This window comes from Mustelus asterias, chromosome 26, assembly GCF_964213995.1.
Source record: "Mustelus asterias chromosome 26, sMusAst1.hap1.1, whole genome shotgun sequence".
Lineage (NCBI taxonomy): Eukaryota > Metazoa > Chordata > Chondrichthyes > Carcharhiniformes > Triakidae > Mustelus > Mustelus asterias.
The window spans coordinates 18,666,290-18,685,860 of NC_135826.1; the positions used below are offsets into that span (position 1 = coordinate 18,666,290).

The following is a 19,571-nucleotide window of genomic DNA, read 5'->3' on the forward strand; positions in this document are numbered from 1 at the left end:
TCTGCATTGCTGCTCTTGCTGACTTAGGGGGTCCATTGTGAACCAAGCTGTGTTCTACCAGTTTTCACTAGTGGGCGAGTTGTGAACAAGGGGACAAAAGCTACAACATAAAGGCTCAGTCATTTAAAACTGAGGTGCATGGAAATTTTTTCTCAGTGGCGAATCTCTGGAATTCTCTGTTCCAAAGGGTAGTGGAGGCTGGATCATTAGAAACATTTAAAGTGACGGTAAGTGCATAATAAAATAGAGGACTATAGGGAAATGGCGCAGAAAAGGAATTGAGGCTGGCATAGATCAGCCATGATGCTATTGAATGGGACAGACTTGAAGGACCTGATTGCCGCCTCCTATTTCTTGTATGCTTTATTTTTCAGCTGTTCTATGCTGACCTTGAACTATATTTGTCCCTGGTTATTGTTAAATGATGGCCTATTTTATTTGACCATGTGTATGTTGAGTCTGTTTTGTTAATCAAAGTCAGTAACTTTTATCCTGATCCCATATGGCTCTAAACATGATGTTTTTTAAGCGGAGGGAGCAGAATGAACAGTGCTGTACTGAATTTGTTTGTGGCTGACGACATTCCTGCTGGTTAATTTACAATCCAGTAAGATGTAGTCCTTACCCACTGGTTTTTTTTTTAAATGGGAGAGTAGTGCTAAATCAGTTGAGCATTTGTTGTCCTGGTACAAGATGTTCTAATTTCACAAAATTAAGTTGATTTTTCACAAGTTGCTTTCTGCAGAGTTAATGATGACTTTAGTTTGCATTTTTCCTCGAACGGTCATAACTTTTCTGTTCTATTTGTTTAATAGGTTATGGGCAAGATATGAGTGATTGTGGCCAAGCCCCAGGTTTGTTGGATCCAAATCAGCCAGCTCCCTCAGGTGGAAGACCTTCAGCACCAGCACCTCCAGGGGCTCCACCATCTGCACCAGGTGGATTTGCCCGCGGTCAGAACCACAATGCTCAGGGGTTCCATCCTTACAGGCGTTAGAACCATGGCAGGGAAAAAATAAAGGGGTATATTCTGGAGTAAACTTGGCCGGAAATTCCTTAATTTTGTGACTCTTTTGTGACAATCAATTGATTAAATAACAAACAACAAAAAAAATTAAAGGAGTTTGAAGTATATGCTTTTGACTTTTTAAAAAATGTTCTCTTGCCAAAGCACAAATCATCTTTGTGCTCCTGAATGTTGCAAAATTTAGGAGAAATATTCTGCTGTACCATATTTCATTTTGTAAAAATTTGTTCAATCTTGGCCTTTGTTTAACCCTACAATAATTTTATGTTTAAAATTGAAACATTTGTCGTGAGAATGGCTGTAAAATAAACTGCAAAATTATGAAATGACCCCAGGTTTAAATAAAGAGTACATTTAGTTTAAATCTGGTCTCTTGATTTGTTTGTTTCTCAATAAGGATTCAATGTATGATTCTATGCAAGTAATTCAGTGGGGGCATTTGATTTTAAAATATTTAAATACTGCCTCTAAGCTCGAAATAAGAATGATTAGGATGTAATTGTGAGCCCACCTGACCCTGAAAAATGCAACTGTTTGTGGCTCATTCTTGCCTATTTTCTGCAACATTTTTTTGGTTTTGTTCTCTGGTTGCTATGAGCCAGTGGCTTTTGTCATGCAAATGCATCAACTCCAGGTTGGGAATAACTTCATGGATGTTGGTTCTTTCTTAGAGTAGCTATTACTGTATTGGCCTTCACTAAGTTGTTGGTAAGCTGTATAGTCTTGTTCTGTCCTTGCGTGTGCTACCCTACCCAGGCTTGCTACATAATCAAATTCTGACAATTGTATGCCTGGAATTTGACATTCAGTACCATATGGGGGGGGGGGGGGGGTGGGTGGTGGGGGGGAAAGTGTCATACACAAATAAAATTGATACATGCTGAGAAGTTGGACAGCACAAATAAATGCAGGGTGGGCAGTAAGAGGAAACTGGGCTGGATTTTGTTTTCTGTTTGGTTGAGGGAATTGGAACGGAATCTTGAATGTTTGCCCTGTTGTCTCAGGAGGTGGAGCTTTCGTACCTGGTACTGAGTCCCATGGTGGGGTGGGACCTGACTATTTCAGCCATGATCTCAATTATGCAGTAAGAAGTCTAATAACACCAGGTTAAAGTCAAACAGGTTTATTTGGTAGCCAAATAAACTTATCAAATACCAAATAAACCTGTTGGACTTTAATCTGGTGTTAGACTTCTTACTGTGTTTACCCCAGTCCAACGCTGGCATCTCCACATCTCAATTATGCAGCCAGGGGTTTGGTGCATGAGCTGCCATGTTTGATGCCATATTGAAAAGGCACCCAACTTCACCAACCCGCCATAGACTCTCCGTCATGTACCAAATTCTCAAGAACAGTTTCATCCCTACTGCCATCAGAGTTTTGATTGGACCTACTTTGATCTTTCGCTACACCCTAGTGATTACATTCTTCAATCTCTCCTCTATGAACAGTATGTTTTGAAGGTATAGCATGCAAGAAACAATGCTTTTCACTTTACTTAATACATGTGACAAATGAAAGAAAATGGACCTCCAGGAACATGCTGAGACAGGAAGATGGACCCCTTGTAGATGCATCTTCCCCTCACCTGTAGTGGTCCAGAATTACTGGTGGCCTTTGTCCTGAATGGCCCAGCCATTGTTTAGATGAGTCCTGAATCCTGCATACTATTTCATTGAAATGTTCTGGACTAGTGTGTTCTCTGGTGTCACAGAGAAACTTGCATAGGTGGAAAATTCTGGGTCGGGCCTTCATCTGCATGACAGCAGGAAACAACTCAGTTTCACGGTGGCCTCCAGAGGGTCTCCTGCTCCACCATGACAGGCACCAACAAAAGATCCTGCTAAAATCTCACCCAACATTGAACCTACCAGTAGGGTCATGGGAAAATTCTGCTGAGCATATTGTACCAAATGTTTGAAGCCCAATTAGTGATCATCTGGCAGGAAGAAAGCCAACTATTGGTGCCAAAGGATCTGAACCTGACCGGCACTTTAAGCTGATACTTGTGTGAACAGGAAGTCAGTCATTGCAGAATTGTACAGGCATCCTGTTCTCTGAATCAGTCTTTATTTTGTAATCATTTTTTAATCTGTCACTAAAAAACACATGCTGCTACATTCACCGGCAGAATCTGCTGGTGCATTCGACCATGGTCCCAATGGTAGGCCTTCTACTTCGGGCTTTTGGCGAAGCTCAAGTGTCAGATTAAGCCCAAGATGGGGTGCAATGTCTTGTCAGCTTGGATTTTGTTCCTCTCTCCTGAGAGGACCTTGAATTGGATTTTGAATTTGGCTTTTGGAGCAAGCAAGGAATGGATTTGTCTTTGCTCCTTTCTGAATACTGACTTTGTAACTTTAAGGATGGAAAAAACAATTAAAAGACCAGCAAACATTTTTGATTGTTGGTTGGCAACGAAAAAAATGCAGACAATTGGATTTGGTTAAAAAGCTTAATAGCTTGTTAAATAGTGATTTCCAAATGACGGGCTGGTTGCTGATTTCGTCACCAGCTTTCCTTCTGCAATTTGGGGGATTGATGTGATGACTTGTCGCCAGCCCCATGTTATCAAGCTAAATTTTTTGTCTGGACAAAAAAAGGCCCCAATGCACCCCTGGCATACTCTTCCACCTTCTTCCGTTGGGGTAAAAGATACAAAAGTCTGAGATCACGTATCAAATGACTCAAGAACAGCTTCTTCCCTGCTGCCATAAACCTGTTGGACTTTAACCTGGTGTTGTTAAACTTCTTGCCATCAAACCTCCCAGTGGATCTTATATTAAATTGATCTTTCTCTACATCCTAGCTATGACTGGAACACTACAATCTGCACCCACTCCTTTCCTTCTCTATGTATGGTATGCTTTGTATAGTGCACAAGAAACAATACTTTTCACTGTACTAATACATGTGACAATAATAAATCAAATCAAATCAAAATTAGGGCAGATGGCCAAAGGCTTGGTCTAGAAAATTTTAAGAAGCGCCTTTGGGGGTGGCATGATGGCACAGTGGTTAGCACTGCTACCTCACAGCGCCAGGGACCCGGGTTCAATCCCTGACCTGGGTCACTGTGCAGAGTCTGCACGTTCTCCCTGTGTTTGCGTGGGTTTCCTCTGGGTGCTTCGGTTTCCTCCCACAGTTCAACAGACATGCTGGTTAAGTGCCGTGGCCATGCTAAATTCTCCCTCAGTGTACCCAGACAGGCGCTGGAGTGTAGCGATGAGGGGATTTTCACAGTAACTTCATTGCAGTGTTAATGTAAGCCTACTTGTGACGGTAATAAATAAACTTTCAAACTTAAAGGCAGAAAGAGACTCATTCTGCAATGCAAGAACTATGAGTGTAGCCTCATGTTCTCCCCGTGTCTGTGTGGGTTTCCTACCACAGTCTGAAAGACGTGCTGGTTAGGTGCATTGACCTGAACAGGTGCCGTGGTGTGGCCTCTTTTAAGGTCAAACCAAATAAACAAACTCAAATTAAATCAGGACAAAATAAAAGGGGCAGCTCCCCAAAAGGAGGGGGAACAGCCCAAATAAAAATCAAAGTACAAAGGAAACTTAAAAACATCAAATCATAATGTGATTATTAGGGTCGATAACGCACTCCAACCCCTGCGGTGCCCAACGGGTGTGGAAGACGCCAACAGTGCCCGTGGACACCGCATGCTCCCTCTCCAGGGACACCTGGCCGCGAACGGAGCCGCGGTAGAGGGGCAGACAGTCAGGATGGACGTCCCCTCGATCGCCCGCTGCCTGGACCGGTAAATGGCACGTTTCGCCAGGCCCAGGAGCAGGTTCACGAGGAGGTCGCCATCCCTCCCCTCCCCTCTCCGCACCAGGTGTCCGTAGATCAGGAGCGTGGGACTGAAGTGCAAACAAAACATCAATAAAAGGTTCTTTAGGAAAACAAAAAGGGAGTGCAACCTAAGACACAAAACATAGACATGGTCCACGGACTCCACAAGGCCACAGAAGGGGCAAGCTTCGGAGCCCGTGAACCAGTGAATCCTACGATTGTGTGGCACTGCTGCATGTATCACCCTCCACCCCAGGTCGCCGTGGTGTGGCAACTAGGGGAATTTCACAGTAACTTCATTGCAGTGTTAATGTAAGGAGATTTTCACAGTAACTTCATTGCAGTGTTAATGTAAGGAGATTTTCACAGTAATTTCATTGCAGTGTTAATGTAAGCCTTACTTGTGACTAATAAATATACTTTACTTTTTTTTAACTTTCCACCTGCATTTCAGTCTTGGCAGTGGGCCAGGTGGATATGCGCATGCGTAGGGTGCCACTCGGCCTCAGCCCCTCAAATCCCGCGATATTTACCGCTGCGGAAACGCGATCTGTCCTTTGCACCGAGAGCGGCTGAAAATGGTGGGTGTTTGGAGATGGCGGCGCGGAGAGAGTCCAATACAATCCCTGTCCATCCGCTCTCACATTCACACCAGGGCTGCCGGGTCCACACTGAGATTGTAGAGCGGACTCTAAGCTGCAATATCCACCCGTTATTTCTCTTTTAGAGTTCACTTTTATATCAGTGGAGGCGGCTGCAGGTTTGGGTGGGCCTCAGGCTCAGGCGGATCAATGTGTCCCTTTGCGGCAGCGGCGCTTCCTCCTTCAAGTTTGGGAAAGGCTCATCTTTAAGCATGGACCCGGGTGCCTTTATATTTGGGAGGGTGGCGGGGCGGGGAGCTTCAGAGTCGGTGCCCGCGGTGACTTTAAATGTCCGACCCAGAGCTGCCTTTGAAATGGTGGAGTTGGGTTTAAGGTGGGAATCCAGCCCCTGATGTCTGGATGGAGTTTCCCCAACCACAACATCGACAAGGCTGCACTGCCCTGATCCTGGTGATCTCGTCTTAACGTTTAAAATACTTTACAACCCAGCTGTCAAAATTCAACGAGCTGTTGAGAGAAATGGGACTGCATTGCAAAACCCTTTAAACAAGGATCTGTTGTTTGGAACATCAAGCATTTCTAAAGAGGAAATGTGAAAGATTAAATGTATTTTTACAAGGCACCATTGATTATTTCATTCCCCAGTAAACCAACAACACATTTTCGCTAATATGCCTTAAACTAGGTTGAGATTCCCTTATGCTTCTGTAGTAATGGTTACTACACGTTGTAATTTATTATCTTTTTCAAACGTAGGCTGACCAAGTGGAGCAGAAGAAGAAAAGGACTTTCAGGAAATTTACCTACAGAGGTGTTGACCTGGACCAGCTCCTTGACATGTCCTAGTAAGTTGCATTGTGTTAAATATGTAATTTCCATAGCACATGGGGGAAATGTGGGATCAGGCTATTGAGTTGGGTGATTAGCCATGGTCAAAATTGCAAAGCAGGCTTAAAGGACTGCGTGCTCCTCTTTTATATGTAAAACACCTTTTCAGAGTCAGACATTGCGCAGTGAAAAGTATTGTTTCTCACATGCTGTACAGACAAAGCATACCGTGCGTAGAGAAGGAAAGGAGACGGTGCAGAATGTAGTGTTACAGTCATAGGGTGTAGGGAAAGATCAACTTAATATGAGGTAGGTCCATTCAAAGGTCTGATGGCAGCAGGGAAAAAGCTGTTTTTGAGTTGGTTGGTACGTGACCTCAGACTTTTGTATCTTTTTCCCAATGGAAGAGAATATGTCTGGGGTGCGTGGGATATTTGATTATAGAACATAGAAAAGCTACAGCACAAACAGGCCCTTCGGCCCACAAGTTGTGCCGAACATGTCCCTACCTACTAGGCTTACCTATAGCCCTCTATCTTACTAACTTCCATGAACTTATCCAAAAGTCTCTTAAAAGACCCTATCGAATCCGCCTCCACCACCACTACCGGCAGCCGATTCCACACACTCACCACCCTCCGAGTGAAAAACTTACCCCCAACATCTCCTCTGTACCTACTCCCCAGCACCCTAAACCTGTGACCTCTTGTGGCAACCATTTCAGCCCTGGGTAAAAGCCTCTGAGAATCCACTCTATCAATACCCCTCAACATCTTATACACCTCTATCATTTCACCTTTCGCCTCTCCAAGGAGAAAAGACGTAGCTCTCTCAACCTATCCTTATAAGGCATGCCACCTAGTCCAGGCAACATCCTTGTAAATCTCCTCTGCACCCTTTTCTACGGCTTCCACATCCTTTGCGAAAAGAGGCGACCAGAACTGGGCACAGTATTCCAGGTGGGATCTGACCAGGGTTCTATACAGCTGCAGCATTGTCTCCCGATTTCTAAACTCAATTCCTCTATTGATGAAGACCAGTATTCCATACGCCTTCTTAACCACAGCCTCTACCTACAACACTGCTTTGAGCGTCCTATGAACCCGGACCGCAAGATCCTTCTGATTTTCCACACTGCCAAGCGTCTTACCCTTAATATTATATTCTTTCATCCTATTCGACCTGCCAAAATGAACCACCACCACACTTATCTGGGTTGAAGTCCATCTGCCACTTCTCCGCCCAGTCTTGCATCTTATCTATGTCTCGTTGCAACTGCTGACATCCCTCTACACTATCCACAACACCACCAACCTTTGTGTCATCAGCAAACTTGCCAACCCATCCTTCCACTTCCTCATCCAGGTCATTTATAAAAATCACAAAGAGTAAGGGTCCCAGAACAGATCCTTGGGGCACTCCACTGGTGACCGACCTCCATGCTGAAAAAGACCCATCTACAACCACTCTTTGCCTTCTGTGGGCAAGCCAGTTCTGAATCCACAAGGCAATGTCCCCTTGTATCCCATGCCCCTTCACTTTCTCAATAAGCCTTGCATGGGGCACCTTATCAAACGCCTTGCTTGAAATCCATATAAACATCTACCGCTCTTCCCTCGTCTGTGTCTAGTTACATCTTCGTAAGGCATGATCTGCCTTGGACAAAGCCGTGCTGGCTATTTCTGATCATGCTATTCCTCTCCAGATGTTCCTAAATCCTGCCTCTCAGGATCTTCTCCATCAACTTACCAACCACTGAGGTTAGACTCACTGGTCTATAATTTCCCGGGCTATCTCTTCTCCCTTTCTTGAATAACGGAAGCACATCCGCAATCCTCCGGAATCTCTCCTGTCTCCATTGATGACGCAAAGATCGTTGCCAGAGGCTCAGCAATCTCTTCCCTCGCCTCCTACAGTAACCTGGGGTACGTTCCATCTGGTCCCGGCGATTTATCTAACTTGATGCTTTTCATAGAATCATAGAATTCTACAATGCAGAAGGAGGCCATTTGACCCATCGAGTCTGCACGGACTACAATCCCACCAGGCCCTATCCCCGTAACCCCATACATTTACCCCAGCTAGTTCCCCCTGACACTAGGGGGCAATTTAGCATGGTCAGTAAACCTAACCCGCACTTCCTTGGATTGGGGGAGGAAAGCAGAGCACCCGGAGGAAACCCACGCAGGCAAGGAGGATGTGCAAACTCCACATGGACAGTGGAGTCGAATCGAACCCGGGTCCCTGGCGCTGTGAGGCAGCAGTGTTAACCACTGCGCCAGTGGAAAGTGTAGATGGAGTTGATGGATGGGAGGCTGGTTTGCATGATGGACTGGGCCTCGTTCATGACCCTTTGTAGTTTGTTGTGGTCTTGGGCAGAGCAGGAGCCACACAAAGCTGTGATACAACCAGAAAGAATGCTTTCTATGGTGCATCAGTTTTTTAAAAAAAGTTGGTGAGAGTCATAGCGGCCATGCCAAATTTGCTTAGCCTCTTGAGAAAGTAGAGATGTTGGTGGGCTTTCTTAACTATAGCATTGGCGTGGAGGGACCAGGACAGGTTATTGATCTGGACACCTAGAAACTTGAAGCTCTCGACCATTTTCACTTGAACCCCGCTGATGCAGACAGGCTGTGTTTCTACTTTGAAGGTGTGGGATGGTGGGGTGGGAATGCACCATCAGTTGACTACAGCTACTATAGTCAATTGGAAAAATGGCAGCCAGTTTGCTCACAGCAAGCTTTCACATCCACAATATGGTAATGTCTTTTTTTTTGTGATATTGGTTGAGGGGTAAATATTGGCCAGGGCACCGGGGAAGACTCCCCTACTCCTTTTCGAGAGCACCATGGGATCCACCTGAGACTCAGCACCTTTGACAGTGCAGCACTCTTTCAGAATGTCGATCTTGATTTTTATGCTGGAGTGGGATTTGAACATAAGAACTAGGAGTCGGCCATCTGGCTCCTCGAGCCTGCTCCGTCATTCAATAAAATCATGGCTGATCTTTTTGTGGACTCAGCTCCACTTACCCGCCCGCTCACCATAACCCTTAATTCCTTTACTGTTCAAAACTTTATCTATCCTTGCCTTAAAAACATTCGATGAGGTAGCCTCAACTGCTTCACTGGGCAGAGAATTCCACAGATTCACAACCCTTTGTGTGAAGAAGTTCCTCCTCAACTCTATCCTAAATCTTCTTCACCTTGTTTTGAGGCTATGCCCCCTAGTTCTAGTTTCACCCGCCAGTGGAAACAACTTCCCTGCTTCTATCTTATCTATTCCCTTCATAATCTTATGTTTCTATAAGATCTCCCCTCATTCTTCTGAATTCCAATGAGTTTAGCCCCAGTCTACTCAGTGTCTCCTCATAAGCCAACCCTCTCAACCCTGCAATCAACCTAGTGAATCTCCTCTGCACCCCCTCCAATGCCAGTATATCCGTTCTCAAGTAAGGAGACCAAAACTGTACACAGTACTCCAGGTGTGGCCTCACCTTATACAGCTGCAAAATAACCTCGCTGTTTTTAAACTCCATCCCTCTAGCAATGAAGGACAAAATTCCATTTGCCTTCTTAATTACCTGCTGCACCTGCAAACCAATTCCTTGAGATTCCTGCACAAGGACACCCAGGTCCCTCTGCACAGCAGCATGCTTCAATTTTTTACCATTTAAATAATAGTCCATTTTGCTGTTATTCCTTCCAAAATGGATGACCTCACATTTATCAACATTGTACTCATCTGCCAGACCCTCGCTCACTCACTTAGACTATCTATATCCCTTTGCAGACTTACAGCGCCCTCTGCACACTGCTCTTCCACCCATCTTAGTGTCATCTGCGAACTTTGACACACGACACTTGGTCCCCAACTCCAAATCATCTATGTAAATCATAAACAATTGCGGTCCCGACACTGATCCTGAGGCACACCACTAGTCACTGATCGCCAACCAGAAAAACACCCGGAACCATCTTGAGTCAGACCAAAATGTTGCCAACTGAGCCATGGGTGAAACAATAAGAACGTGTGTATGTATATGGAAAGAAATGAAGACATGCTACCAAACAGGAATCTCCTATCGGATAAGACAGCTATTTGGTAATCATGTGGTGGCATATAGACTCATACAGTGCAGAAGGAGGCCATTCGGCCCGTCGAGCCTGGACTGTCCACAATCCCACCCAGGCCCCATCTGCACAACCCCATGTATTTACCCTGATAGTCCCCCTGACACTAAGGGGCAATTTAGCATGGCCAATCCACATAACCCGCACATCTTTAGACTGTGGGAGGAAACCGGAGCACCCGGAGAAAATCCACGCAGACATGGGAAGAATGTGCAAACTCCATGCAGACCAGTGACCCAAGCTGGGAATCGAACCTGAGTCCCTGGCGCTGTGAGGCAGCAGTGCCAATCACTGTTCCACCGTGCCTTATGGGAGCATAATGGTTTGCACTGCTGCCTCGCAGCGCCTGGGTTCGATTTTAGCGTTGGGTGACTCAGTGTGGAGTTTGCACATTCTCCCTGGGTCTGCGTGGGTTTCCAAGGTGTGCAGGTTGGGTTAATTGACCATGCTTAATTCCTCCTAGTGTCCCTAGATGTGTAAGTTGGGAGGATTAGTGCAGTATATACATGGGGTTATGGGGATAGGACCTGGGTGAGATGCTCTGTTGGAGAGCTGGTGCAGACTCGATGAGTCGAATGGCCTGCTGCAATGTAGGGATTTTGTGATTTAGGTTTGACGGGAGTTTCTGATAGTTGGGAAATGAAATATATGCTGGTTTTCATTGTTACCTGTAAAATCTTGTGCACTTTTGAAGTAAGGTGAAATATTGATGTTTGAGAAATTTGCAAGGCATGTTGTTTTCCCAGTTGTGATATGTGCTGATGCATGTATGTTGCTGCTGTGTAGTTTTGAAATTACAGCAGCGTTTTATATTAAAGAGAACAGTTGCTTGTACAATTGCTCAGAGGTCACATCGGTCACTTTTTCTAATGTGGACATTCCTGGATAGACACTGGGAAAGAGTTGTCAGCAGACTCAAAACTTAGCAGCCTGCTTAAGGCTAGGAAAAAATGTTTGTGGCAGACTTGGAGTGATGAACCCATGAATGCACAATTTTCCATTTCACCTGGGAGAGGGTGGCATGTGGAAAATTGATTTGATTTATTATTGTCACATGTATTGGGATACAGTGAAACGTGGTGTTTCTTGTGCATAATACATATAAAACCTACCACTCAGTAGATAAGGGAGAAGGAAAGGAGAGGGTGCAGAATATAGTGTTACAGTCATAGCTAGGCTGTAGAGAAAAGATCAGAGGAGATTTAAATAGAACGTTATTAGAAGTTTAAAAGAGTTAAGAGTACAGTTCTAAGACCATAGAACGAGAGTAAAAGGTAGAATTTGAGGGTACGCTGGAGACAACTCTCGAAGTCACCATTCTTTGACGCCATCTTGAATTTTGAAATCAAGAGTGTGCACTCTTTTTGTGTCTTGACACAAGGGCAACAGATTGTATACAAGGTCCTGCAAATAGTAAGTATCTGAAAGATGTCTCTGCCATCAAAGCATTTCCTCAGTATTGCACTGAAATGTTAAGATCACCTAAGTTCTGAACTGGGGCTTGTATCCACAATTTTTTGTTTCCCATTAATGCCCCCACTTGCTCCCTGTTCTCACTTAAAAGCACAGCATGTATTTAATACCAAGGTGTTAGTTATATAGTCTGGTTTGTGAGTTTTAAAATGAAGTAACCAGACGTGCTTACTTGGATTGCAAATTACACGAAACCTCAGTTCTGTTTGGTGAGTCTAAAGTATGGAGCTGCGACAGTGAGAGCTTTTGTTCTTGTTTTCAGTGAACAGCTGATGCAGTTGTACTGTGCCCGTCAGCGCAGGCGTGTGAACAGAGGCCTGCGTCGCAAACAGCAGTCTCTCCTGAAGAGGCTGCGTAAGGCCAAAAAGGAAGCTCCACCAATGGAGAAACCAGAGGTTGTCAAAACTCACCTTCGGGATATGGTTATCCTCCCAGAGATGGTTGGCAGCATGGTTGGTGTGTACAATGGCAAAACCTTCAATCAGGTTGAAATCAAGGTAAGGTGAATTTGTCCATAACTTTGGCAACTTCTTTTATATTTTGCATGTGCAGAATACAATGTGAAAGGCTATTCATATGATCTTGTGCTGCATTAAATGATATTGGATTGGAAGATGGAAACTGGAAGATCAGAAATCTCAGCATAATGTTATGATCTAGTGTATCTTTGAGTTTAAAAAAAAAATCATGTTCTCTGTAGCTCTCAGCTCTCACCGTTGTCAGGCTGTCCGTAGGAGTCCTTTTGTCGCTTGTTCCATGGTTTAAAATGGGGTTTGTTTATTTTTACTCTGGGTTGTTTTATGGCCCTGCATTGTTAGGAGGAAGGTCGTGGATTCTGGTCATTTTTTTTTCCTCCTTAGTGAATTCAAAGTTTTAGTTTCTGTTTTTGGCTGGCAGCAGTGTTTAGTTTTAGAAGGAAGTGGATATCAGACAGCAAGCAGTGTCTCTCTCTGTCTCCCTGGGTTTTGGAAGTTCTGCTGGTTAACTGAAAGCAAAGCTTCTTGACTTCCTGCAGTAGAAAATCTGCTGTTGGTGGTTTGACCAGAATCTCTCCCTGGTGTTGGTGGTTTGACCAGAATCTCTCCCTGGTGTTCTGGGAAGCTGTTCTGAGTTTGTCAAGAGAACTGCAGCATTCATCCAAAGGACTCAATTCCAGTATCACATGAGCATTAATCTTTGCTGTGTTAAATCAGTGGAAGGGTTTTGTTTATGGGTTTGGTTTGATTGGAACATCTTAGATATATTTGTTAAGGTTATACATTATTGTGGTTGTTTTCTTTGTAGTTGATGATTTCTTGCTAATAGTCTTACTATGCATGTTAATTATATTTTTAAATAAACTTCATTTGATAAAAGTTCCCTGGTGGGTCGCTTGAATCATACCTGAAGTGAAACATTCATGCTTACCCTGGCCAAATTCAAGGTGCAAAACTTATGATCCAGGCAGGTTCCATAAAACACTTTGGAGTTTCTGACCTGAACCATAACAGGTCAGAAACTCCCAAGATATTTTATGAAGTCAGCCTAGACCATAAGTTTTGCACTTTGAATTTGGCTAGGGTAAGCATAAGATTTTTCAGTTCAGGTGCGATTCAATTGACAGATTAGGGAGCTTTTATCAAATAAAGCTTATTTGGGAATACAGTAAACACAAAGAAAATTAGCAATAGCTTTTACCAATTACAAGAAAAAATACAACCATTACATTGTATAAACCTTAACAACTAAATTCCCTGTTCCAATACAACAAACCTCCTTATAAACATACACCTGCCACAGGTTTAGCACAGAAAATAAGAATGCTTACGTGATGCTGGAATTTAGTCCTTTGGTTGGAGAATTGAAACCCTAACTTCCCAGCCTTGTAACTTCCAGCAGGCCGCAAGGTTGAGATAATGTCACTGCTGGCCTCCAGCTTTTAGACAGTAAAACACTGCAAGAGACAGAGGCGATCCTTGCCTCTAGTTACTAGCTAGCAAATCACCGACAACGGAATTTTCACTCCAGAGTGAGAGGCAAGAAACACACTTGTCGGTCTAGATTCCACACAGCCTCTAATCAGCTCGCATCCAAAACTGAAAATGAAAGAACTCTTGGGAGAGAAAAAAACTGTCTCACCTGACCACCTCCTCACAACAATTCTAAAGGTTATAAACTCCCAGAAAGTGCATTAGGCCCAGATTAAAAATAAACGAAGCCTCAGTAAAATCATTTAAGCAGAAATAAAAGGACATCCAATCAGACAGCCAGCGCCACAACAAAAAAGGCTTGCTTACAAACTGCAGAGAACATGATTTTAAAAAAATACATTTCTTAAAGGCACATTACTGTCACAATAAGGTTTTTTTTACTTGCCTGAAAAGAAAAACCTGTTGTTGAAGATTTTTGTCTTGAATTCAGGACAAATGCCCCTAATTACTGGCACCGGAAGCTGAAATATACCCACAGCACAAAAATAATGTCATGCTGAGATTTCTAAATGGGTGTTTTAATTTTCCAGTGCAATTTTTTTTTTTTAGTGACCAATCAACTTGCTATCTGTGTGACTGCCTTCTATATAGTTAGCTCAGGTATTGTGCATCCATGATAACTTTCAGTGCAAACGGTTCCTCGAGGAGCTTCAGAATCATAGAATCTTTACAGTGCAGAAGGGGGCCATTTGGCCCATCAAGTCTGCACTGACTCAGAGTCATAACCACCCCTCCACCCTGTCCCAGTAACCCCACATATTTAGCCCAGTAATCCCCCTAAACTATATATCTTGGGACTCTAAGGGACAATTTAACATGGCCAATCCATCTAAGCTGCACGTCTTTGGACTGTGGGAGGAAACTGGAACACCCGGAGGAAACCCACGCAGGCATGGGGAGAACGTGCAAATTCCGCATAGTTTGATTGCAGTTCATTCAAGCTACTCGCTACTAAGCTTTGCCCACTTCATGCATGTCACTCAACGGGGCTATAGATGCATAGGCTAACAGTAACTTCCTTGAAATGGCTGAATGTGCAAAATGAAGCAAATCAAATTAGAAATATTAGAATGTCAAAATCTATCATTCCCTCCACTGCTGATGGACCGTGGCTTCAGCGTGTACTGTCTATCTCTGCCACCCAGAAGGACAAGGCTAGCATTGCAGACATGCACACACATCATTGCCTCCCGAATTCCCCTCCTGGTCACATTGCAAACATATGTTGCAGTTCCTTGATAGTTGCTGGGTGAAAATCCTGGCACTCTAGGTATCAGCACTGTGGGCGAATTTTTAATTGGCTGCAATTTAAAGGTGAAAGGTCACCACCACTTTGTTGTGGGTAATGCGGAATGGGCAATAAATGCTGACCTTGCTTTTTTTTAAAAAAGTGTCTGTTTAACCAATTAATTGTGTTTGCAGACATCATGTTCGACTTTGCCCAAGGCATTTGTCAGCCTACGCTAGTTTTTAAAATTTCCATGTGGTACAATGTTCAGACCCACTGGAAACTGACTCCCTGAGGAGAATTCTGCATAGCTTTCACAATGCAGCTAAACAAAGGAAAGCAGCTCACCATTCAAGTTAAAGATTTTTCATTGGTATACACCAGCAGACATGACACTAATTTGAAATTTAATAATGTGCAATTCTCTGCCACATCCTGGCATTTACTTTGGGGGGGGTGGGGGGGATAGTTGGTAGTAATAAAGTATGGTGACCTATGGAATAGAAGAATTGAGTTTAGAAATCGGGAGATAATGCTGCAGCTGTATAGGACCCTGGTCAGACCCCACCTGCAGTAATGTGCCCAGTTCTGGTCGCCTCATTACACAAAGGATGTGGAAGCCATAGGAAGGGTGCCGAGGAGATTTACAAGGATGTTGCCTGGACTAGGTGGCATGCCTTATGAGGATAGGTTGAGAGAGCTCGGTCTTTTCTCCACGGAGAGGTGAAGGATGAGGGGTGACCTGATAGAGGTGTATAAGATGTTGAGGGGTATTGATAGAGTGGATTCTCAGAGGCTTTTACCCAGGGCTGAAATGGTTGCCACAAGAGGTCACAGGTTTAGGGTGCTGGGGAGTAGGTACAGAGGAGATGTTAGGGGTAAGTTTTTCACTCAGTCGGTGGTGGGTGCATGGAATCGGCTGCCGGTAGTGGTGGTGGAGGCGGATTCGATAGGGTCTTTTAAGAGACTTTTGGATAAGTTCATGGAAGTTAGTAAGATAGAGGGTTTTAGGTAAGCCTAGTAGGTAGGGACATGTTCGGCGCAACTTGTGGGCCGAAGGGCCTGTTTGTGCTGTAGCTTTTCTATGTTCTATGGGGGAACAAAGATGCAGGCACAGTAAGAAGCCTCACAGCACCAAGTTAAAGTCCAGCAGATTTATTTGGTAACACGAGCTTTTGGAGCGCTATCCCTTCATCAGGTGAGTGCCACTCACCTGATGAAGGAGCAGCGCTTCGAAAGCTCGTGCTGCCAAATAAACCTGTTGGACTTTAACCTGGTGTTGTGAGACTTCTTATTGTGCCCACCCCAGTCCGATGCCGGCATCTCCATTATGGGATGGCGACCCTGTTGCTGTGATCTATCTTTTTGTTGCTGTGATGGAGGAACTGTCGCTGAAACTCTCATCATTTTTGCAGAGTTGCCAGTCTGGCAAAGTTCCCACTGTTTGGAGCTGTTGTAATTCTCTAATCTGCCGCTGTGCTGTGCAATATGCAATGCTTTTTGCCTACAAAAAAATTGGAAATAAATCCCTTCTGATCTTTGCCAGTTGCAGCTGGTGTGGAATGCTGATAACTGGCTTTTAACACCAGAGATGTATGTTACAGTATCAAATCTCTTTCCTCACGACTCATTGGATGGCAAAACAGGCTGCAGGGTAGAGATTTAGTTTATTCATGTGGAAAAGTAACAAGTGTATTTCACAACACCAGTGACAGTAACTGGAAACAAGACGGTTTCATTGTTACTAATGTATAAATCTCCACACGCAGCTCAGTGTGCAGTAGGTTTATGAAATGGGAGTGAGGCCCACATTGTATGGATTAGAAATGAAGGGTGGCAGCAGCTTCCATCATTTCATTTAAATTTACAGTCCTACTGTTTGAATTTTAAGGCTCGTCACTGACTGCTTATTTTAATCCCTGCAGTCAGTAGGGAGCATTGATCCCGATGACTGAGGAGGAGTTGAATAAACTAGGATTGTTTTCACTGGCAAGATGGAGGCTGAGGGGAGACATGATAGAGGTCTACAAAATTGAGAGGCATCGACAGGGTGGATAGAGGCTTTTCTTAGGGTGGAAGTGTCAATTTTCAAGGGAGTAAGAAGTTTAACAACACCAGGTTAAAGTCCTTTGGACTTTATTTGGTAGCTTTTGCTACCAAATAAACCTGTTGGACTTTAACCTGGTGTTGTTAAACTTCTTACTGTGTTTACCCCAGTCCAACGCCAGCATCTCCACATCATGAATTTTCAAGGGGGCATAGGTTCAAAGTGAGAGGGGGAAAGTTTGAGAGATATGCAGGGGAGGTTTTACACACACACTGGTGGGTGCCTGGGACGCGTTGCCAGAGGAGTTGGTGGAAACAGGCACATTAGCAACATTTAAGAGGCATCCGGATGGGTACATGAATAGGGAGGGAATCGAGGGATACGGACTGAGGTAAGGGCAATAGGTTTTTTTTAAAGTTAGGGCATTATGATCGGCACAGGCTTGGCGGGCCGAAGGGCCTGTTCCTGTGCTGTACTTTGTTCTTTGATTAACTTCAGCTAAAGTGTATTGAGTGCCGATACCTGGGAGGCTGAACAAAAGACCTAATTCCTTTATTGGCAAAGGAATATTGTATTTAGTGTAGAACGTACCCTGTGGCGAAAACAATTTCTCAAAAGGAAAAGTTTTTGCTTTGCAGTGTTAAGTTTTACAATGGTAAAATCCAGCTGAGCAGATGGGCAGTAAAGTACTTTTCGCTTTCATTCCCCTAGCTAAACAACTCCTAATTATGACATTCTTTACCTAATTTGTGGGGTTTTATATTTGTCACATGGTAAATGTACTTGTTTTGTTGTACATTTCAGCATTTCTTTCCCGTGTCTATTTCATAGTGCCATCTTATTTCTAAAGTCAATGTAATTCTAGCCATTTCAAAGACTGGATGGTGTATGGGTTCTCCAGAAAAGTGAGGGGAGATCATGAGCAGCAATTTAATTTTGTGTTAAGGAATGTTTGCAAATCACAACTATATTTAGTACAGTAATGAAACAGTTTTCCTCTTAACCTGTTTGATCCCTTTTTAATGGAAAGAACGTTAGATGCTAGCTCAGTCCGGCCGTCAGGGAATCTTGAACTCCCTGTTATAATTGCGGAGATTAATTTGTAATGCATAAACCTGTTAATTTTATGACACTTTTTTTTCCATTTTCAGCCTGAAATGATCGGCCATTATCTTGGTGAGTTCTCCATCACCTACAAGCCTGTCAAGCACGGCAGACCTGGTATCGGTGCCACTCACTCCTCCAGGTTCATCCCACTGAAGTAATCAGTTTACAATGGAAATCTGTAAATAAAATCGGTTCCAGTACAATTTGACTTGGTGTGCTTATTTTTCAGAGATGCAGCTCAGTAGCTTTCCTACTTCTCTTGCAAAGCTGGTGCAGTAGCCTGGAACCTTAAGTTTTTTTGTATGAATGTATTTGTCGTGGATTGTCAATTTTTCCTTTGCATCGATTTGTTGCAATAATTCAAATAGCATGCACATTTTGTCTTGATCTTTTGAGATCTTCAGGGCAAGTTGCAATATATAAATTGTACTGGAACATCTTTCAACCTCACATTTTCCCACATACTCAATCTACCAAATGTTTGCCCACTTATTTAACCCATCTATCCTTTTACAGACTCCTTTTGTCCTCTTCACAGCTTACTTTCCTACCTATGTCATCATCAAATTTAACAGTCACACATTCAATCCTGTCTCGATGGTTGCTAAATTTGACTTCAACACTCAGAAAAATTCTCCTCATCCCCATCTTAAATGGGAGACCTCTTATTTTTAAACTCTGGGTTCTAGTCTTCCCCACAAGAGGAAAGATCCTTTCAGCGTGCACACTGTCAATTCCCTCAGGATCACCTCATTCTTCTTAACTCCTATAGACATGGGCCGTGTCTGTTTAACTTTTCCACACTGGTTAACCCCCTCATTCCAGGAATCGGGTACAGGGAGTTGGAAAGAAAGTGGAGTTAGGAGTTCAATCAGATCAGCCATGATCATATTGAATGGTGGAACAGACTTGTGGGGCCAAATGACCTGCTGCTAATTTATGTTTGTAAAATTCATTCTGGGCCTTTGTACAAAGGTGCATGACTTTTTAATGCAGTTCAAGAAGGCTATCATGCAACCTGTCCTGGTCCCTCCATGCTGACGCTATAGCTAAGAGAGCTGACCAACGCCTCTACTTTCTCAGGAGGCTAAGGAAATTTGGCATGACCACTGTAGGGATTCTATGATAATGGATCAGATCTAAGTTTTGTAGATCTGCCAGATCTAAGTTTTGTAGATCTGCCACATCTAGCCTTCAATGATGGTGGACAACAACTCACTGGAAGAGGAGGTTCCACAATATCCCCATCCTCAATGTAAGGGAGCTCAGTGCATCTGTGCAAAAGACAAGGCTGAAGAATTCGCAACAACCTTCAGCCACAAGCTCCACTGGTGGTCCCCAGCATCTCAGATGCCAGT

At 43.8% G+C, this 19,571-nt stretch overlaps 2 protein-coding genes across 2 annotated transcripts in view; both read left to right on the forward strand.

Moving 5' to 3' along the window:
- The window catches only part of dazap1 (DAZ associated protein 1), a 63,335-nt gene extending 61,944 nt beyond the window's left edge, over nucleotides 1-1,391 (forward strand). Inside the window, exon 13 of the transcript XR_013495539.1 lies at nucleotides 816-1,391. The gene's annotated coding sequence lies outside the window, so the exon portion shown is untranslated. The remainder of the gene's footprint in view (nucleotides 1-815) is intronic.
- Nucleotides 1,392-5,329: 3,938 nt separating this feature from the next.
- On the forward strand, nucleotides 5,330-18,416 carry rps15 (ribosomal protein S15). Its single transcript, XM_078198228.1, has 4 exons — nucleotides 5,330-5,406; nucleotides 6,184-6,272; nucleotides 12,124-12,358; nucleotides 18,258-18,416. Exons 1-4 carry the CDS (start codon nucleotides 5,404-5,406, stop codon nucleotides 18,369-18,371), a joined length of 441 nt encoding a protein of 146 aa, XP_078054354.1. The 5' UTR covers nucleotides 5,330-5,403; the 3' UTR covers nucleotides 18,372-18,416.
- The last annotated feature ends 1,155 nt before the right edge of the window (nucleotides 18,417-19,571 follow it).